The sequence below is a fragment of the Pseudopipra pipra genome, chromosome 22, assembly GCF_036250125.1.
Source record: "Pseudopipra pipra isolate bDixPip1 chromosome 22, bDixPip1.hap1, whole genome shotgun sequence".
Taxonomy (NCBI): domain Eukaryota; kingdom Metazoa; phylum Chordata; class Aves; order Passeriformes; family Pipridae; genus Pseudopipra; species Pseudopipra pipra.
Window position 1 is genome coordinate 6,092,709 of NC_087570.1, and position 21,303 is coordinate 6,114,011.

General features: G+C 55.3%; 1 protein-coding gene and 1 long non-coding RNA gene across 2 annotated transcripts in view; both read left to right on the forward strand.

Annotated features, from left to right (window-relative positions):
• EPHA8 (EPH receptor A8) overlaps positions 1–18,726 on the forward strand; it is a 49,837-nt gene extending 31,111 nt beyond the window's left edge. Inside the window, exons 4-17 of the mRNA XM_064678697.1 lie at positions 2,398–2,553; positions 3,839–4,174; positions 6,411–6,535; positions 6,667–6,829; positions 7,517–7,613; positions 8,244–8,311; positions 8,782–8,907; positions 9,708–9,893; positions 10,504–10,565; positions 10,959–11,168; positions 12,435–12,584; positions 13,775–13,965; positions 14,917–15,072; positions 16,444–18,726. Of these exons, the coding sequence (XP_064534767.1) occupies positions 2,398–2,553; positions 3,839–4,174; positions 6,411–6,535; positions 6,667–6,829; positions 7,517–7,613; positions 8,244–8,311; positions 8,782–8,907; positions 9,708–9,893; positions 10,504–10,565; positions 10,959–11,168; positions 12,435–12,584; positions 13,775–13,965; positions 14,917–15,072; positions 16,444–16,558 (2,141 nt within the window). The 3' untranslated portion in view covers positions 16,559–18,726. The remainder of the gene's footprint in view (positions 1–2,397; positions 2,554–3,838; positions 4,175–6,410; positions 6,536–6,666; positions 6,830–7,516; positions 7,614–8,243; positions 8,312–8,781; positions 8,908–9,707; positions 9,894–10,503; positions 10,566–10,958; positions 11,169–12,434; positions 12,585–13,774; positions 13,966–14,916; positions 15,073–16,443) is intronic.
• Positions 1–21,303, forward strand: part of LOC135425922 (uncharacterized) — a 337,473-nt gene that overhangs the window by 268,847 nt on the left and 47,323 nt on the right. The window lies entirely within an intron of this gene.

A 21,303-nucleotide genomic window follows, 5' to 3' on the forward strand; every position in this document is an offset into this window, starting at 1 on the left:
AGGACATGCCTGGCATCCTGTACTGTAGGGATTTCATATCTTGTGCAGGTTCAAGCTAGTGCCCTCTCCTGTTCCTGTGAAAGGCTTTGCACACGTGTTCTGCTTCCCTCTGAAGCACTGAGATACCCAGAGGTGCACGACCCGCCTGAGCAGTGCCTGCCCCAGCCCCAGGTGCTCTCCGGTCCTCCCTGTGTGCTCATGCTGTCCCTGTGCCAGGAGATGGCTCTGCCCTGGCACACAAATTCACCTGCAATTTGTCATTTAGTGTAATTTTCCCCTTGAGTGCATCTAAAATAATTGTGACTCATTGCTACAGGTAATTAATGGTTTTTTTACAGCATTAAATGCTAAGTGATTACAATTGCTCCGTGCAAACCTGCTGCACTTCGTGTTCCCATCCTTCCTGCTGCCTGTGTCTCCATACCCGAGGTAGCACTGATTTCTCTGCCCTTAGTTAAATACTGGTGGAAGGGAACCACTCCAGTTCCTCTGGAATCACAAGTCCCTGGTTGCTGCATGGTTAGAGATGGTGGTGGTTTGCAGGTCCAAGGGAGATTCACACAAGTTGAGGGCAGCAGTTCCTGACCTGCATCTGCCCCATTGCTCAGCTCCCATCTGTGCTCATTCTGTGTCTTCATCCTTTCCCACATGGAAAAACTGGGAGATTTTCTTTCTTACAGATTTATTTAATTCACAGAGTTTTTGTTTTGTTTTGTTTTCCACCAGCTGGCTACCTCCCAAATTTGCCACCACCTGAGAACAGGGTGTATCATCTGAGTCTTATACCCAAAACCAAAGGGCTGCAAACCAGAGGGTGATGTGGTATCAGAGGACTCTTGGTAAGGGTGGAGAGTCCCTGAATCTCTTGGCATGTGGCATGACCAGTCAGCACAGGAGCCTGGCAGATATCCTGGGCTGTCCTTGGTGTGGCTGGCAGGGGACAGCAAACCTCTCCCCAGATCTGCATCCCCTGTGTTCTCTCCTCTTCTGATGCCCTTGAGGAGGTGAAAAGTGCCAGGAAAACACCTGGGGAACAAAGCCACCCCCAAGCTGCTGCAATTTCACAACTGCCTTCCCTTGCATCCCGAAGTTCAGGTACTTCTGCTCCTTGCTCTGATGGCCTTTGGGGAGTGGAGGAGCAGGAGTTCAGGAGCAAACTCTGGAGCTGGTGGCCTTTGCTGTAGCAGGATGTGACACCAACCTGCAATACCACCTCTGGCACTTGCAGCACTGGTGGTATCACTCCCCTGCTGTTAAAGGAGCACTTGGTGCCAAAGTGCCACAGAAACTGGTGACAGAGTCTGAAGAAGGACCAGCAAGAGGTCCCCACACCAGGGATGTGTGTGGCTGGAGCACTGCCTTCAGCTGCCATTGCTAAAGTAGCTCAGTTATAAAAGGGCTCCTGTATTACTGTGTGATGGGTGGAATATGCTGGTCTGCCTGCCACAGGGAGATCTGTGGCAAGGAAAGGAGTGTTATTAAAAAGAAAATGAATCAGCAAGAAACAAAACAAACAGCATGGAGGGACCCAGCCTCCCTGAGGAGATGGATCACAAACAAAACCCTTCTAGATGCTTGGAAGCAAAAATTGAGGCTGTATGCAGATCTGGACACTGGATGTAAAGACAGGAAAATGAAGATATTACTACCTCAGTGGGGAAAGTAGAGATGAGTCAGAGCCAGGAATAATCCTTGAATCATTGTAACTGGTCCTAAAAGTACTTCGTGAGTACTGGGACCCAGACAGAGCCTGCTTTTCCTTATTTGGAATCTAAATCGGCAAGAGAGGGCAGATCCTTCCGCCCCCAGATACCTGACATGCCACATGTCACTTTTGAACGAATCGATTTTCCTAACGAGAGACGAGCTGTTTGTTTGTGTGACAAATGATCCACCCGAGGGGCTGCTGGGAAAGGGGGGGTAGGATGGAGCGGAGCCTCGGCGTGGGACGAGCTCCTGCATCAGGAGGCGGCAGAGAAACTGCAGGCAGGTTGGGCTGTCGGAGGAAAAAAAAACTCATTTTTTTTCAAGGCTGTCTCGTTTGTCCTCGCTGTCCCTCCGCAGAGAGTGGGCAGTGGGCTCCCTGTCCTTGGGCCAGACAGTGGCTGCACCGGGGAGAGCTTCGGGCAGCAGGCACAAAGGAAACACCTGGAGCTTTGCAGGCAGCTCAGGAGCGGCAGAGACACCCGAGTTTGCTTGTGGAGCAGCGGGGAACGGGTGCCAGGATGGCAGTAGGTGCAGTCTGGGGGCCAAAAGTTTTCACAGAGCCCAATGTGCAGCTGGACAGCAGGAGGGGACTCAGGCAGGCGCCTGGGGAGAAGGGCTGGTTTCCCACGCACCAGGTGGGATCCCCTCATCCAGGCGCATCCCTCTGAACCTCTGCCCTTCCCCCTGCAGCCTGCCAGCTGGGATTTTACAAGTCGGCCCCTGGGGACCAGCTGTGTGCCAAGTGCCCCTTGCACAGCCACTCGGAGAGCCGGGCAGCCCGGGTGTGCCGCTGCGACAGCAGCTTCTACCGGGCGGTGCAGGACCCGCCCTCGGCCGCCTGCACACGTGAGTACCCCCCGAGGACCCCCTGCCCCGTCTGCCCTGGTGGCCACCAACGCTGCAGAGGGACAGGCGGCACGTCCTGGGGCACAACAGCTGCTCCCTGGCCGAGCCCGGCTCACTCCTGCCCCTGTGCACGCTGCCCAAGGAGCTCTAGAGCCTTACAACCCTGAGTCTCTGTTCAGGCAGGAGCTTCCTCGCTGCCTCTGTGTCATCCTCATCCTCCTCCTGTGTCATCCTGCTCTCCAAACATCCCTGGCCAGAGTCTTAGAATCACAGAATCATTAAGGTTGGAGAAGCCCCTAAAATCAGGTCCATCCGTCAGCCCAGTGCCACCACCACGTTCACCACTAAACCATGGCCCCAAGTGCCACATCCACAGGTTTTTTGAACGCTTCCAGGGATCGTGACTTCACCACTGCCCTGCATGGTCTGTTCCAATGTCTGACCACCCTCTCTGGGAAGAAATTTTCTCTAATACCCAATCTAACCCACCCCTGGCACAACTTGAGGCTGTTTCCTCTGGTCCTGTCACTTATTCCCTGGGAGAAGAGACCAGCACACCCCTACCCTCTCCTCCCCCTCCAGCTCCAGCCTTTGCAGCTTTCCTTTGCAGAAGTGCACCGAATGGTCACACACCCCTGAGCAGCCACTGGGGCAGCTCAAGTGTTGCTGTGCTCTCCTTCTCTGTGGATGTGGCACTAGGGCTTGTTTTAAGGCCTTAGCTTAGCTCTTTGCAGTTGGCTGCTTTGAGGGACCCAGTGCTATTAAAAGGGGACAAGGACATCCCAGGAGTCCTCCTCCTTTCTGTAGTTGGTCCAGAAGGACGGAAAGGCGTGAGGCTGATGGCTGAGGTCAGGGTGAAAGACAGGTCAACAACATCCAACTTGTGTCTCCCTAGGGGATATCCACCCAAGTTTATAAATCTTTCCAGGAAATGTGAGTTTTCCCTTCCCTTTAGATGAGCATATCCAGCTCATAAACACCTTGGCTCTTCCTCCAAAAGCTTCCTGCATCACCGCTGCTTCCTGCTTCCCCCAGAACAAACATCCACTCTTGCTGTCTGGCATTTGGCATCCTGAGCCATGACACTTCACCCTTAGCCCTGTCTGTGTCTTTGCTGTCTTGTGTTCGGAGCATTCCTCTCCCTGGGCAGTTCTGTGTTCCCTGCAGCACCGTTTGTACGCTCAGGCACAAACCCAAAATGCCCAAGGCGCATCTCTCCGTTGGTCCCACCATTCCCAGCACCCCAGCACCCCCTGCTCTGCCTGAACCTCCTCTTCTCTCCCAGGCCCTCCCTCCGCTCCTGTGAACCTGATCTCCAGCGTGAACGGCACCTCGGTGACCCTGGAGTGGGGCCCCCCCCTGGACAAGGGGGGCCGTGCCGACGTGGTGTACAACGTGCAGTGCCGGCGCTGCGCGGGGGACGCGGGGCCGTGCGAGGCCTGTGGCAGCGGCATCCGCTTCGTGCCCCAGCAGATGAGCCTGGTGCAGGGGGCACTGACCGTCACCAACCTCCTGGCACACACCAACTACTCCTTCTGGGTGGAGGCCGTGAACGGCGTCTCCGACCTCAGCCTGGAGTCCAGGAGAGCCGCGGTCGCCAACATCACGACAAACCAGGCAGGTAGGAGGAGCAGACCCCCCCATCTCCAGCCTTTGCCTGTGTGGGTGATGCTGATGTTGCTCTGATGTCGCTCCAGCGTCTGCATGGGCCAGAACCTGCTCTAACAGCAAAGGGCAGGTTTGGTGATGGGCTTGGAACCCCCGGGAGATGTGACCCAGGTCCTCTCTGCTGCTGGAGGAGGGTTCAGGGAGCTGAGGTGGGACAAGCTGCTGCCCGAGGCACCTCTTACCCTTCTCTGGTTTGTGGTGTCCTTTTTCCTCCCCCTCCCCTTCCAGCTGCTGTTGGAGGCTCCTTTTCTGCAGGAGACAGGGGCACAGAGAACACTTTTTTATTGGCAGGAACACTAAGTGGAGCATGAATCTTTAAGGCTGTTCCTCCAACCTTCTGTCCCTTCCCAAAGGGCTGGGCAGCAGTTCGTGCTCTGCTCTTAGCTCACACCAATGCCAGGCCCTGGCAGGTGACAGCAATGTTTGCTTAGAAAAGTATCTCCTATGCATGTCTCACCTCTGCAAATCCCCTGCTGCAAAATGCTATTTCCCCAGAAAATTCCTCTGAGCAGTGCTCTAGCCCAGGTGGGACAGGGCTTTGCTCTGGGGTCACCTGGGCATCTCCCAGAGCCCTTTTCCATGGAGCACACTGTGGGCAGAGAGATCAGGGCAGGGAGTGACATTCCTTGTTAATCCTCCCAGTTTGAAATGAGCCCACAAGAACTTCCTGTGATGCTGAACCCCTTCTGCTCTCGTGGCAGGGGTGTCAGTGGGAGAAACCTGGGGAGCCTCACTGCAATAGCTCATGACTGGGATGAGAACAGGCCCTTTTGTCACTAATGCCAGCCTGTGGCACTTGTGCAGCACGTGAAATTGGCTCAGTCCTGCTGGCTTGATCCCTCCCGATCCCTCCAAGTGGTGATGAGCTGCCTTAGCCTGATGCCTCCCAGGGAGATGCTGTCAGGAAGTGCTGAATATTCCCATTTCAGCCTCCCTGCTGCAAAGTGCTGCAGGTGATGTGAAACCAGCAGGATTGGGAATTTGGTAGTTTGTCTGCCGTGCTGGGCAGTGCTCCAGCTGCTGCCCATGGCAGAGCACCCCTGTGTTCCAGGGTGGCTGAGGAACCCCTGATGCACTGCACGGGGGTGCTGCCCCTGCTGGGTGCTGGTCACCCTGATCCTCCAGCCCCGATGGCTGAGCAAGGCTGAGGCAGATGCAGCACAGATGCCCCGGGGCTGTTTGGAGCAATTGCATGTGCCCATGGAGTTTAACTAATTCCCACCATCCCACCCTGTCCCATCTGCCCAGGGTACTGTGCACCAACAGCCTTTTCTGCTTCTCAGAGGAGGCAGAAGTGAGCTGAAACTGCTGCTTTTCAGTCCCTGGGTACCCCACTGCTGCTGCAGCCCCTGTGGCCTCTTTTAGTCTCTGTGCTGCTCCAATGACACCCCTGTACTGCAGCCACAGCCACAACAGTTCTGTCTTCCCTAGAGCTGCCACATCCCATTTCCCCCCATCAGTTCAGCACACAAGAGGTGCCTCACCCCTTCCAGTGAGTTGGACCCAATGGCTGCACCTGGCCATCACAGCAGCCACTGCACTCTCTGGGGAACTTCCAGTGGGAAATTTTCCAGTGGGAAAAGAGGCTGGTGAGTTGGTTCCTCCAGCTGTGACAGCTCCAGTTGGGGCATGGCAGTTTCAAGAACTGATTCACAGGCTCCCAGCTCAGGCCTGGGAAGGTGACAAGTGTCCCAGGGCAGAAAAGCACACCCAGGACACCTTTAGGCTCGTGCTTAGACCCTGACCACCCCTCTGGGCATTTATCATCTCCCCATTCTCTCTTGCCCGCCCCTCTCCTGTTACCCCATGTGGGACAAGAGGGATCAGGGTCCTGGTAGAGACCTCCATGATCTCCAACCCCACTGCCCCTTCTCCTTTCTGGCTCCAGATCACAACAAAGCACCAGTGTCCCCTCCTGCCTGTGCTGGGACAGTGCCCTCCTCTCATCTCCTCAGAGCTACTTACTCCATGAGAAGGAGATCGAGGAGCTGAAGCAAGGAAAAGCCTGTTTTCAGCTCCCATCACAGCACTTGTCTCCACATGGCTTTAATTAAACCAGACACCTGGTTTAAACCAGGGGTCCTGCCTGGGGCTCCAGTTCCACCCTTCCCTGCTGCTGTCTCCTTCTGTCCCACCCCTCCCCAGTACCCCCTCAGCAGACACCTAACGTGCTGTGTCTGCCTCCCCAGCCCCGTCGCAGGTGGTGGTGGTGCATCAGGAGAGCACGGGCCAGAACAGTGTCACCTTGCTGTGGCAAGAGCCAGACCAGCCCAATGGCATCATCCTGGAGTACGAGATCAAGTACTACGAGAAGGTAACGCTGAGCCTGCTGCTGCAGACCCGTCCCTGCCGCCCGCCAGCCTCGCACAAGAGGCTTCTTTGGAAGGCTTTGTGGTCGCTGGGCTGATGCAGCGAGGTTTTTGGCGTTGCTTTTTTTCCCCCCAGGACAAGGAAATGCAGAGCTATTCCACTCTGAAATCCAAGAGCACCACTGCCACCATCTCTGGGCTCAAGCCTGCGACCCGCTACATCTTCCAGGTCCGGGCTCGCACCTCGGCCGGCTGCGGGAGGTTCAGCCAGACTGTGGAGGTGGAAACAGGGAAGCCAGGTGAGTGTGTGCAGTTTTGGCGTGTGGGAAGTGTGGGGCAGGGAGCATGGAGGATGGTGATGCCCTTCTCCATGACCATTGTTCCTCTGTCACACGAGCAGGGAGCCTGGAGGCACTTCAGCCTGAAGGGATTGCTTGAGGTTGCCCTCCTCAGGTTTAGATTGTATATTAGGAAACATTTCTTCACTGAAAGGGTGGTCAGCCACTGGAACAGACTGCCCAGGGCACTGGTGGAGTCACCATGCCTTGGAAGTGTTTAAAAGGCATGTGGATGTGGCACCTGGGGACAAGGTTTAGTGATGGGCTTGACAGTGCTGGGTTAATGGTTGGACTCGGTGATCTTAGAGGTCTTTTCCAAACTCAAGGATTCTGTGATTCTGTGCATATACACTAGAAAGGAGAGGGAGGAAGGACATAGCAGTTAGGGCAGGGAAAACCTGGAAAAGTCCTGGGGCATCAAGCTCCTCTCTGTGCTGATTTGCTGTGTCACCGTGGCTTTCTTAGATCTCTGCTTAGTTTCCCCGTGTGTAAATGGTCCCCATATGCTGAGAGAGACCGAAAGCTGGGAATGGATAGGGATAGTGTTTTATCTTTGAAGACCATGACCCCACTGTGGTAGGTACCTTTCTGAGCTCAGCAGAGCATTCCCTACCCCAGCTCACCTCCTTCCTGCCCTGCTTCTCCCAGTGTCCCTCCGCTACGACACGATGACGATTGTCTGGATCTGCCTGACGCTCATCACTGGCCTCGTCGCCTTGCTGGTGGTCCTGATCTGCAAGAAGAGGTAAAAGTTTCCTGGAGGCCAGAGAGGGACAGGAGGGATGGGAGAACTTGAGCACAACTTTTCTCCTTTCGGTTTGTGCAGAGCATCCACAGGTCAGGGGTTAATAAGCAGCCAAGAGACTTCATTTAGGGGTCACTGCTTTCCCTGCAGCAGAGCCAGTTTCCAGATCTTCCTCTAATGCCAGCAGGCAGAATAGCAATAAATTAGTATATATACACTATAATATATATAATATATGGATTATCAGTGGCACTAGCAATAACAATACCAGTACCAGTACTACTACCAGTACAAGGGCTGACTGGATGGGCTGGAGGTAGGTCAGGAGGGGAGAGAGCTTTTTGCCATCAGACAGATCTAAGGAATTCTGTGCTGCATGGCTGAGCCAGGCATGTGGAGCCCAGGCATACAGCCCAAAAGGACTGCAGCTTTAAGCACTGCCAAGCCTTGGAGAGCACCTGGAAAGTACCTCAATCCAGGCCAAAGTGTCAGTCCAGCAAGACACAGGGATGCAGCTCCTCCTGGGCTGCCCACAGCCCTGGCATGCACTGCCTTTCACCCTGCCTTTGGGATGCCTGTGGGAGTGAGGGACAGGGGCATCTCTTCTGACCCTTGTCCCCCCTGTGGCAGGCACTGTGGGTACAGCAAGGCTTTCCAGGACTCTGATGAGGAGAAGATGCATTATCAGAATGGGCAAGGTAGGACCCTTCTTGTGAAGAACTCCAGCCTTGTGGGTGGGCACAGAGGTGGGCTATTACCCCCTGATATTGCTGTGGTTTCCAGGGGGAAGGGTTTTGACTCCTGCCTGCTTCTGTGAACATGTCTTAGGAGAACTGAGAGGGGCTCTGATTTCAGGGGTGTCCTGGTAATGGGGTTGAAGGGTTGAACAGTGTGCCATGAGACTGAAGCAGGATCATCCCAGACAGCAGGGATGGGGGTGGAGGGGCTGATGGAGAGGGACAATCACATGGAGAACACTTGGGAAGCCAGGTCCTGGGCTGCTCTGAGGAGACTGCTGTGCCAGAGAGTGACTTAGGATTCCTTGGGCTGCACCCCTGTGACCCCTCAGCCTGTTGACCCTTGAAATCCTGCCCCTGCCCATCACCCCTCCTTCCCGTGGGGCTGCCTGAGAGAGCTGTTCTCCTCTCTCCCCTTTGAAACCTGGCAGTGAAGTTCCCTGAGTCCAAGTTCTACGTGGATCCCCACGCCTACGAGGACCCCTGCCAGGCCGTGCACGAGTTCACCCGTGAAATAGAGGCCTCCCGGATCAAGATCGAGAAGGTCATTGGGTCTGGTGAGTCCCGGGGCCCAGCTGCCTCTTTGCATCACATCTGCCCAGGGAAATTCATGGTCTGAGGTTGTGCCGTGCCCGTGGCCTACTGGGACCACAGCAGTGCTCAGCTAGGGGGCTTCACCTGCTCCTTACCCTTGTGATACCAAAACCATGGACAGAGTGGGGTTTTGGTGCGTGAAATGAACCCACTGGAAGCAGCCTGGTGCCAGGGGGCTGCTTGTCAGCAGGTGTGGCACCGACGGCTCAGGCTGGCACAGCAGATGGTTCAGCCTGGCCCATGTGGGTGCTCCAACGTGCCACCCTGCTTTGAAACCTGGGGTGACAAGATGCAAACGAAACTGTAAGTGAAATGGTGAATTTTCAGAACAAAAGGGAGTTTTGCATAGGAACAGGGCTTGCAGGGAAGCATGGGGCAGAGATGGAGCTGGAACTTCACTAGCAGCACCCCAAGGACTTAACCCAGAGCTGCATGAGGAAGCCTGGATGGGGGTCATCCTTGCTGCTCTGAGACTCCCACATTTGTTCATTAAAAGCAATAAAGCAAGTGCTACTGTAATCACTGCTCTTGGCCCCTTTAGGAAAAGGCAGCAGACAGAGGTGATTTCTGATGTTCCCACCCTTCCAGCATTGGGCAATTCTTTCAGAGGACTGAGTCCTGGAGGGGTTGGAGGGGATTGAAATCCACAGTGAAATCCAGAGGGGCTGTGAGTGTGCTGGTAGACTGGATGGTTCAAGGTGTTGGTAAGTGAGTGCGAGAAGCTGAGGAGCTCTCCGTGCCCTCACCTTCCCTTGTCTTGCAGGGGAGTCTGGAGAGGTGTGCTATGGCCGCCTGAAGCTGCCAGGGAAGAGGGAGATTCCCGTGGCCATCAAGGCACTAAAGGCAGGCTACACAGAGAAGCAGAGACGGGACTTCCTGAGCGAGGCCAGCATCATGGCACAGTTCGACCACCCCAACGTCATCCACCTGGAAGGGGTGGTGACCAGGAGTAGGTGGCTGGAAGGGATGGTGGGGCAGAGCTGGGATGTATCTCCCTGTGGGCAACCTGAGGGATGTGGGTCAGGGCTCACTTTAGGTGCACTCCATCCCTCAGCTGCCCCAGTGGCTTTTCAGATATCCATTTACCTGAGGTGCCCTCCACCCCGCCCCTGTGCCATCTCTTACAGGACAAACTTCCCAGTGGTGGTTCCACACCTCTCTCCTCAGTGTGCTCCAGGTCAGGGTTATTGGTTTGGGAGATGTCCTACTCAATAGCGTTTATTTTAAAGTCTGCCTGTATTGAATCATAATTTGAAAGTCCTCCTTCAAAAAGACACATTCTAATGCAAAGCGTTATGCTAATGGTATGCAAATTTCAGCAGGATAACAAAGCTGACCTATCCACATCAATAGCACCTGGAGGAAGGGGGTACCTGACTGGGTTACTGCCACATCCCCACTGTTTTGCCAGTGGTGCCCAATGCAGGGGTGAGACCACTCTGAGGGGCTGCATGAGACCCACAGGCCTGGATTCACATCTCTCCCAGTAAAAACTTGTCACTTGGCTTCCCAGAGGAAGGTGACTTCTCTGCTAACTTGACCTCCCTTGTCTTCTGCAGGCAAATTGGTAATGATTGTTACTGAATACATGGAGAACGGCTCGCTAGACACCTTCCTCAGGGTAAGGAGCAAGGCTGTGTTTTTATTCACTGCACATCCCCCTGGGCTGAGCGGCTGGAGGAAAGGCTGATTCCTTGTCCTCGGCCTCACAGCCACTGCAAACCCTGTGGGAGAGCTGTGTGTGCTGGGCTCTCACCTCTCCAGCAGACACAGGCTCCAGGCATCACGTCTGGCTCCCTGGAGTGGCACTGGAAAGGCAGGGACAACTGCCTGAGCACGTCGGAGGCACTGAGAGGGCAGGAAATGGGCAGGGGACAGGTGGGAGGTGCTGGGCTCAGAGGAGGTACTAAGCCAAAGATGAGAGGCACTGGGGGGGCTGGTTTAACGACAGCAGCAGCAACAGGGTGCCGGCGAAAACCACAAATGAAACTGGGGGGTTTTTTTCCCTTTCCAGAAACACGACGGGCAGTTCACCATCATCCAGCTGGTGGGGATGTTGCGTGGCATCGGAGCGGGCATGAGGTACCTGTCGGACCTGGGCTACGTGCACCGGGACCTGGCTGCCCGAAACATCCTGGTCAACAGCAACCTGGTCTGCAAAGTGTCCGACTTCGGCCTCTCCCGCATCCTGGAGGACGACCCCGACGCTGCCTACACCACCACGGTGGGTGGCTCCCTGTGTTGGTCCTTGCTGGCTGTTATTGCCCTGACAGATGGAAAAGTTAGGGACTCTCAGGTCAAAATAGGTAGGGCAGAAATGGCAGTGTCACCTCTGTGCTGGCGTTTGGGCCAAAGAGCTCAAACTCAACTCAGCTCGAACTCAAAGAGCTTCGGAGCCGTAATGCATTGTCCTTCACACAGGGACATCCCAGAATGAGTGTGCAGGGAACAGAGAAGCAGGATGTGAGGGCAGGGAGTTGATAAAACATCCTTGGCCAGCTGCTCCTATGGGCACATGTGGCCTACATGTCCCTGTTGGAGTCCTTCCCAAGACTGTGCAGCTCCATCCACTCCTCAGCTATCCTAGAGCCATTGCTCCATAGGTTATTGTCCTGGTCCACTCTTCAGTATTGTGGCCACACACTAGTTTTAACATGTGACTCTGCCTCATTCATGGATGTGGGAAAAGTGGGAATTGGTTTTGCAACCTGTGATTTTATGTAGGACACTTGTGTCTGTGAAGCCGTTTTGAGATTTTTCTGACCCACCCGACAGCTCTGGAGCCAGATGTGCTCCTCCATGGGAGGTCAATGGAAGCAAAATCAAATACATTTTCATGAAATACATAAATTACATTAAATAGAAAGAGCTCTTTTTACTCTTCTTTGGCCGTGAAAAGAATTAGTGTGCTCCCCTGGCACACCTCTGGTGGGTGACATACCATTCCTGCCCCACGTGCTCTGGGAACCACCCAATGTTCCCTACTCCACAGCTTTCCTCTTCGGGTGGCTGGTAACCACATTTCCAGCTTAAGTGTATTCTTAGTCCATATATTGCTGATTTTTGTCAGCACTGTCCTTCAGCTCAACACACCATCCTCTTCAGTGCTTGCCTGCCAAAGCAAGGAGGAACAAGGAGCACATTCCATCCCTTTCCTTGTCTGCTCAAGTCAGGCTCTCTGCCCACACCCAACGTCAGATCCGTGCTTGCACGCTCTGGTAGCCCTGGGGTCCACTTCCTCACTTTGAATTCCTATAACTTGAGCACTGAGTGCAGGAAGACTTTGTAAAATAGGTACAGGTGTCCTCCTTGCTCTGCTGGAAACACCTTGAGGTCATCCTTCACTTACACCTCTAGGCTTCTCTCGTATGGGTTGTCCTTCTCAGTCCTTTCTGGAAGACACCACCCCAGCTTTTTGCTGTCCTGGCTGCAGAGGTCGGGATGCTGAGCACTGCCTGCTCTGAGCCTCCACCGTTGCTTGGTTTTCCAGGGGGGGAAGATCCCCATCCGCTGGACGGCTCCGGAGGCCATCGCCTACCGCAAGTTCTCCTCGGCCAGCGACGTGTGGAGCTACGGCATCGTCATGTGGGAGGTGCTGGCCTACGGCGAGCGGCCCTACTGGAACATGACCAACCGGGACGTGAGTGGGCGCAGGGCGGCGCGGGGACCCTGCCCCTCCTCCGGCCCTGCCCCGGGCCAGCCCAGCACGGGGCTGGGCAAAAGGGGCCCAAAGGTCAGCTCTTGCCTCTCCTGACATCCCTGCAGGGCTGTGCACAGTGTGCTTGTCCCCTCTGTGGGGACGTCAGAGCGCTGTCCCTCCCTGCAGCCCCGTGGCTCCTGGCTGCTGTTGGCAAGGTGACCCGAGTGACCAAACCTGCGTGCTGGCCCTTTCCAATCCTGCCCATTGCCTGGGGACGCTGACTCAAGCCCCTGGTATGAATGTGGCAGGGAGGCTCCTGCCATCCTGGCTGTGTGCACCATGGGTATCCCCAGCCCTGCCTGCTGCTCTGGACGAGCCTTTTATGCTGGCTGGAGAGATTCGGCGCATGTTGTGCCAAGTTTCCCAGTCCCTGGAAGGAGTCAGGGCTTCCCTGGGATCACTGCAGTCCCACTGCATGATCCTACCAGTCCCGGTGCCGAGGGTCCATCTCTTCCACTGCCCAGGTGAGGCTGCTGAGAGCCTCAGGCTGGCACCACCCAGCTGTAGGTTTTGGGCTTGTCTGAGTTCTGTGAGGCCACTCTCACCTCAAGAGTAGCATAAAATCTGTTATAATCTAAATTATAATCCTGAGTACAACCTGGGCTCAAAATTTCCAAAAGGAGGCAATAAAACGAGTATTTTGACTCTGAAGAACCACAGGACTCCTTTTTTTTTTTTTTTTTTTACCTGTGGGGACTGTAAGCTTCTCCCTGCTTTGGGAGTCCTGAGAGCCCCCACTTTTCCTAGTGTTTTTATTATTTTAAAAGTGGCTTTGGTGACAGCAGGGCATGAATGCAGTGGCTTACACTACCTCCTCCACACAATTCCTTCAAGCAGGGTTTCTTCCAGCCGTGCTGAAGAGTGGCTGTAGAACAACCAAGTGTGAGTCCAGCCCTTGTGGCTTGTCTGCTGGAGGGAAGCTGCAATATTTTTAGGCCACTGGACCTCTAAATAGCTCTGCTGCCATAGCAGTGATTTCCTGCACAGAACAATTCCCTGTCGTTGAGCATGAAGGCTTTAGCTCTGCTCCCTGTGTGACGGCCCCAGCAGCTCAGGCATCAGGGGTCTTCCCATCTGGGGGGGCTGGGGCAGGGTGCAGCTCCACTGCGGTTTGTGTGGCTTCCTTGCAGGTCATTAACTCCGTGGAGGAAGGCTACCGCCTGCCTGCCCCCATGGGCTGCCCCACCACCCTGCATCAGCTCATGCTGGACTGCTGGCAGAAGGACCGCGGCGAGAGGCCGCGCTTCTCCCAGATCGTCTGCGTCCTGGACAAGCTGATCCGCAACCCCGACAACCTCAAGTGCACGGCCACCGTCAACAGGTGAGGGCAGAGCAGGTGTGTTGTGGGGATAAGGGATGTTTCAGCTCAGCTCTGGCACTAATGGCTTCCCTTGAGGCCACGGACACGCACAGGGCCCAGGGCACAGGTTGTGGTGGGCAGTGGGAAGCTTCCTGCACTTCACTGCCTTGCTCCCAACTGTGGCATCCCCATGCCGAGGTCAAGTATGTGCAGCAGTGCCCATGCTCTGCCCTTAGCAGCCTGCGAGGGCTCTCTCTGTCCTGCCCTGCAGGATGTGTGCCCAACTGGCCAAGAAGGCCAGTGGCACCTGGCTTGTACTAGCCACAGTGTGGCCAGGAGACCAAGGCAGTGACTGTCCCCCCATGCTGGGCACTAATGAGGCACCTCAAATCCCAGGGTCAGTTTTGGGCCCCTCGTGACAAGACAGACATTGAAGGGATGGAGCATGTCAAGAGGAGGGTGAGGGAGCTGGGAAGGGGCCTGAAGAGTCAGTCAGATGAGGAGTGGCTGAGGGAGCTGGAGGGGCTCAGCCTGAAGGAAAGGAGGCTCAGGAGGGACCTTCTCGCTTTCTCCAACTCCTTGACAGGAGAGTGGAGCCAGGTGGGAGTCAGGCTCTTTTCCCAGGGAACAAGTGACAGGTCAAGAGGAAACAGCCTCAGGTTGTGTCAGGGGAGGTTTGTATTGGATATTGAGGAGAATTCCTTCATGGAAAGGGTGGTCAGGCACTGGCACAGGCTGCCCAGGCCAGTGGTAGAGTCACCATCTCTGGAGGGACTTAAAAGATGTGTGGATGTGGCCCTTGGGTCCATGGTTTAGTGGCAAAGACGGCAGTGCTGAGTTAATGGTTGGACTCGATGATCTTAGAGGGCTTTTCCAGTCTTAGTGATTCTTCAGGTGCATTCAGTTGGACCTCACAGCCTGGTCAGTTCAGACCAACACCTCCTGGTCTAACCCCTTCTGTCCTGCTCCCAGGTTCACCCAAACCCACTCGGACAGGGGTCTCCTCGACCTGAGCAGCTGCTTGACTGTGGAGGACTGGCTGGACTCCATCCGGCTGGGGCACTACCGGGACAACTTTGCCATGGCCGGGTACTCCTCCCTGGGCATGGTGATGCGCATGAACATCGAGTGAGTGCCAGAGAGCAAACAGCACTGCTTGAGTGTCCCTGCACTGACCCACTAGCCCCAAACAGTGACCGTTCTGCCTCGGCTGGCTTGCTCTGGTTGGTCCCTGGTCCCTCACCACACCCCTATGGAAATGGTGTTGAGACCTGGGACAATGTCCAAGGCCATGCTGAGCTTCAAGAGAAGGTGTGGGAGTTGCACTGGGAGGGTGTGAGCACCAAGTCACCTCCTGTGGCTCTCCAATGTCACCAGAGGCCCATGGGTAATTTGGGTGCTTCGGGAGGTCGCTCAACCCAACCTCCTGGTCACAGCAGGGACAGGCAGGAGGTTGCTGACTCCTTGTGCTTCTCACCTTCAATTCCCCTGCAAAAGGCATTTCTGGACCAGAGCGTGGCTGTGCCATAGTACACAGCTTCTCTGGGATCACCAGGAAACAGATGGAGCTGGGAGTTACCTTGGAGCTTTTTGAGACCCCCCCTGCACAGGACTGGCTCCCTGCACGGTGCAGCCAGGCAGGGAGGCACCGTCCAGGCCTCAGGGGAAGCGGAAGGTCTTTGACACATGACCAAGGCTGGGTTAAGGAAGGAGGGCAGGCGAAGATGTGTCTCACTATCCTCCTCCTCCTGCTGTAAGGAGCTTGATCTCCCACCTGTCTGGGGAGTTTCCAGGATGGAACATCCAAGTAGTATCAGAAAAGAAGGCAACTATACCTGCTCCTACCCCAGCCTTACATCCCCCATCCCTTGCTGTTACCATTAGTAACAGGCAACAACCTCTTCTGCCTCTAAGGAGACTTGTTCCCTGTCAAAAGGCTTGGAGCTGCTGGATGGTGGTCCCTGTGGCTCAGGAAAGACATGCCAGTGCACACCTTGGTCGAGGTGTGGCAGGTGGAGAAGGAGGCAAGGAAAGGGAAGACAGACAGAGGGGCTGTCATGTGCATCAATTGGGGGCTGTACACAGGGCCTCTGCTGTGGGATTGAGCTGATAGTGATCCTTGTTTCTCATGCACATCAGGGAAGCTTTTTGAGTGTGGAAGGCTCATCATTCATCCGTCTTTCTGACTGGGTTATCTGAGGGCATCTCACTAAAACTGAATCCAATTTCAGAGCATCGATCTTGTCACCTACCAGCCTGTCAGGAGTGATCCCCCTCCTGCTCCTGCTCCCCCCAGGGCTGTCACAGTGGCCCTGTCAGGAGGATGCACCCAAGGGAATGGCAACCTCTCTGTCTGGGAGGATGCCCGTGGACCCTCAGCAGGACCAGCCTTGTGCTGATGGGCGAGGGGAGAGGAGCCAGGGACTGGTCCATGGGGTGCAGTTGTCTGCATGGGGCCTGGCCCAGGTGTCTTTGTCTGGCAGTGTCTTTGTTCTCCAGGGATGTTCGGAGTCTGGGCATCACCATGATGGGCCACCAGAAGAAGATCTTGAGCAGCATCCAGGCCATGAGATCCCAGCTGCTGAACACAAATGGCCCCAGGAGACATCTCTGATCACCAGCTCCGCAGACACACGTTGGGCATTCCTTAACACTTACCCTGGCAAAGGGGCAGCAGGGTAGTGAGCGGGAAAAGGGGCACCAGACCAGGAGCTGGAACCCTGCCAGCATCTCTGATTTCAGCATGGGTGGAAACATGGCATTCCAGATACCTCGGTGGTCCTGCTGCCTCCTTCCCCCGTCTGAAGGAGGGAGCAGCCTTCCAAGTGGGCTAGGGACATGTCATGCCTCTCTACTATGTCCCTGTGGGACTGGGGGTCTCCACACAACTGTTCAGGACGGGTGGAAACCCCTTCACACAGCAGGATGGTCCCAGCTACACCCGCAGGTGGAGGGATATCAGACACATCAGCAATACCAGGAGGAGTGGGACTGGGCTTGCCATGGCACACAGCTCCTTGGATCTCTGAACTGAGCAGGGCTTCACAGGCTGCCACACAGCCTCCCAGTACCTCCCAGTGTACTCCAGCCTGGACGTCCTGAACTGCACCAGCCTTCAGGTGACTTCACAGTCCATCTCTGCCAAGCACAGGAGGGCAGGGGACAGAGTACAAGGTGGCAGTGCCAGGAACAGCTGGCTCTGCCTTCAGAGGAGACTTCCCAGCGTGGAGGAGAGTTGTCCAGGGCCTGCTGCCTGGATCCTCAAGAATTCCCCAGGGTGCAGCAGGACACTCTCCCTCTTCAACCCACCAGGACAGCTTCTCCCTGGATCCAGCACAACCAACCAGGGCAGCCCAGACACATTTTCTAGGGCCACAAGCTCAGGTTTCTCCACCAGCAGAACCATCCTGGCCTCCTCTAGAACAGAGAGGAGTGGGAGACTGTGCTCCCATCTTACACGATGGAGAGACAGAGAAACTTCTACCAAACTCTTCTCTGGTTTTATATTGCCCCAGAGAAATCCAAGAGCTGTGATGCCACAAGGCTGCCTGTGCCCAGGGCTGCCAGGTCACCTGCAGAGAGGGGTCCTGCCAGGATTTCCAGCTGCAGAGTCCTGTGCCTGGGGACAGGGGCTCTGGGCACAGAGGATCTCCACCACTACCCATCTGGTGACCCCAGTGAGTGGGAGGGTGGAGGGTCCTCCACATCCCTCCTCTTCCCCACAGGAGTATCTCTTTGGGCAAGCTTGCCTGATGCCTCTGAAGATATGTGGAGCTGGTCCAAGAGGCTGAGCTGGCTGCAGAGCTGCAGATGAACTGGGGAGAGGGGCAGGCTGTGGGCTGGGAAAGGTTTTTTTTGGGTGTAAATACAATTTTCTATGGGTTTGGGAACTGTTTTACTGAAATAGGAAGTTAAGTACACAAAAATGGTCTCAAAGCACAGAAGCCTCAGTTGTGGGGCTGAACTCACTGCAAAAAAAATCTGCTGGGGATGTGGCTGGGGAGTGGGGGCTGGAGAGGAGAAGGGCTGGAGGGGAGCCACAATCACTGCCAGGATCCAGCCTGGCCCACAGCACCCTGTCCTTAGCACTGGCACAGCAAACCCAATGCAGGTAGTGGTAGGACTTGGCTGTTCCTCCCAGGGCTGTTTGGGCACAAGGGGGGTGGGGGGCGGGTTAAAGCCATTTCTCAGCTGCAATAATCCTGGCTAAACTGGCCTTTCCAGGGCTGGCTTGGCTTTCCATGCAGGGCTCTTATGTCCTGATGGATTCTCTGACTATGGCGGGCACTTTACTTCTTCCTATGGAAGCTTTTTGTAACGGGGGACAAGATGCAATGTGTTGTTTCATTTCTATTGCACCCTATGTCCTGCACTCAACCCTGTCCCAGGCCCTCCCCACAGCTGGACAGAGTGACAGCAGAGGGACAGAGGGTCAGCCCAAGCCCTGCAGCACAGGGTGGTGGGTGCTGGCCGTGTCCTCCCTTCCCAACATTTGGGACTCCCTGGAGGGTGAGTCCGTCATGGACACACTGGTGAGAGCAGAGGTCAGACCAGTGCCACAGACCTGTGTCCTTGGGGGTTTGCTGGGCAACCCTGGCCAGGTGGGCTGCAGGATCTGAGGCTGGGAGCTGCCAGATGGCCCCTTTCCGGGTGGTTCATGAGTCAGATCCTGCAGCATGGGGTCACTGGGCTGCTCTAGGCTGCAGGGATGGCAGGGCAGGGTTTGCCTTTTATGTTCAGTGTGCACTTCCTCCTGGACAATAAAAATCCTTCTTCCCACAATCCGTCTCCTTGCCTGTTATTGTCCTGGTCTGTGCAGAGCTACCACCACTTGCAGGGAGAATAGAGGACACCCTGGCTGCTTCAAGGGGGCCAGCACTGGGATGCTCAGCCAGCCACCACCTTCCTCACCCCAGAAAGCCTCCCACATGTGAAGGATGCTTCCCTGGGAAGCAGGAGTATCCGTGGGGTGGGCCCACAGGGACAGGTGAGCGACAGGAGGCTGGTTTGTAGGCTTGCTGGGGTGGGGAGAAGACTCTCCAAACCCACCAAGTCATTGCTATCTGGGAGCATCTCATGCAGGAGATGATGCAAGCACAGGATATCTTGCATGCAAAGGCTCCTCTGAACCTCGGGGGTCTCTTGCAGGTTTTCCCAGACCCAGGTTTACCTTATTCTGGAAATGCAGAAATTTTTTAAAAAGAAGGAAAAAAAACCCCAACCAAACCAGTAAAACCTCTGTCCTCATCCCCTAAAGTCTGAGCTGAAGTATTGTGTAGGTGGGCTTGCAGGATCCTTCCTGTGGGTGTTTGACTGTTCCAGCTGCCCTCCAGTGAATGAGCCTGGCAATCAGCATATGAATTGCAGGACATTTTCAGGAAAGGAGCATGTTTTTCTTGCCATATAAAGCCAAAAGACCACCACAGCACAGGGTAGGTTAGAGTTAGGGTTTGGTTCAAAACATGTCACTGCCTGCTCAGGTGCTCACAGCCTTTGCAACCCTTTGAGGATGGAGGTGACCATTCCAAGGCCCAGCTCTGCTTCCCACCCTGGCTACGGGGAAAGGCCAGCCTGGCTGCCCATGGCACTGTGCAGCTGGGTCCTCCCAGGCCCTTCCTTCACTGTCTCTCTATCAGGTTATCCTGACAGCCCATCCAGAGCTTCCTTCCTGCCAGTCTCCCATTCCACCCTTCTCTCTGGTGCCCCTTTCCAGAAGCATTAGCTTCCAGGCTGGACAAGCTGCTCCTGGGCAGTCTCCCCTGTGCTGTCCCCTTCACCCACCCCATTTCACTACTTACATTTCCCATCCCTACAACCCCATCCCTTCTCCTTTCCCCCTGTGGCTGCCCCATCCCTGGAAGTGTCCAAGGCCAGGTTGGACAGGGCTTGGAGCAACCTGGACTAGTGGAAGGTGTCCCTGCCCATGGCAGGGGGGTTGGAATGAGCTGAGCTTTAAGGTCCCTTCCAATCCAAACCATTCTGTGACAAATATGGTTGGAAGGAACCTCTGAAGGTCACCTGGTCCCAGCCCTCCTCACGCCTGTACAGGTTCTGCTCAGACTCCTACCACGTCCTGCAGACAGGGACAGCAACCACATCACACCTTGCTCATGGTCCAGCAGGCACTGGGCACAGTGGGGCAGACTGGAAGTGCTGAGGCCTGTCACAGTTCACCCAGGGCACATGTTTCACTACCTTGTTTCAGTTATTGATAAAGGCATTATCCACGTTGTGCAGAATGCACCAGGTTTTCTTACATTTCTCATACCCAAACATTTGATCTGTGGAAGGATCAGTGCTGGTGCCTGGCTCCTCCCAGCAGGTTTGGGCAGGGGCAGTGGCCCTCAGCCATGCTGGTGTGTGGGTAGGGGCCCACAGCAACCACAGACCATGAGGACCATGCCCAGGGCATCACCCTGCTCACAGCCCCCAGGAAGACGAGGCAATGGTGTGTCATTTTTAAAGATATTGCCATGAAATTACAGTTCTGGCAAAGGCCCATCATTGGGGACACTTCTCCAGTACACAGGGCCGTGTTTTCAGAGCTCCTGCACTGCTCTGTCCCCAAAGCTGAGCCTAACTGTACATGGGGGTGTCCCATCTGGCCAGGCTGGGGACAGGGACCCTGATGGCTGAGGGAGGAACCAGTTCAGCAGAGGAACTTAGGGAACCTCTCTGGGGGAAGGGGCCGGTCAAGAGGCAAACTCTTCCACCCCAGGAGAGATGATGGACACCCTGGCTCATATATGCCAGCAAACCAACCCTTTCCTGTGTCAAAAGAGCCCTCAGGATTTTCACTCCTCCTTCCAAGAGACTTTTATTCCAGCTTGCACCACCGGGAGCTGGTCCTTCCCTGGTAAAACAGCTTTTCCTTTCTACCCACACCCAGCATTACCCCGAGCTTCCAATAACTCATCTCTGAAGCGTTTTCTTTCCAGCTGCCCGGGCTGTGCCATCAGCAGGCGAGGCTCTGCGAGCTCTGTGTGCCTGGAGGTGGCAGTCTGGACCTGCAGAGCACCGGCAGAGCCCTGCACGGAGCTGCCCGCCCCAGCCCCGGTGCCAGCCCCGCGCAGGTTTGCAGGGTCAGACGTGCTCCGCGGTCGGCGGGAACAGATGGTGAACTCGCCTTCGGATTCACTGATATGGTTCCTGTCTGATCACACACCAGCTCAGTCTGCCAAGGAAGGCTGTATTCCCAAAACACCTTCTCTCTCTGCTTTTAGCACAGTCGTTTAGCATCATGTCCAAGTAAATTACTCAGGATAATCCGATGTAAGATAGAAATATCAGCCCCAGCTGCTGCTTTAACCCTTGGAAGGATTATGGGTTAAGTTCTGCGTGGGTTCTGAAGTACCCCAT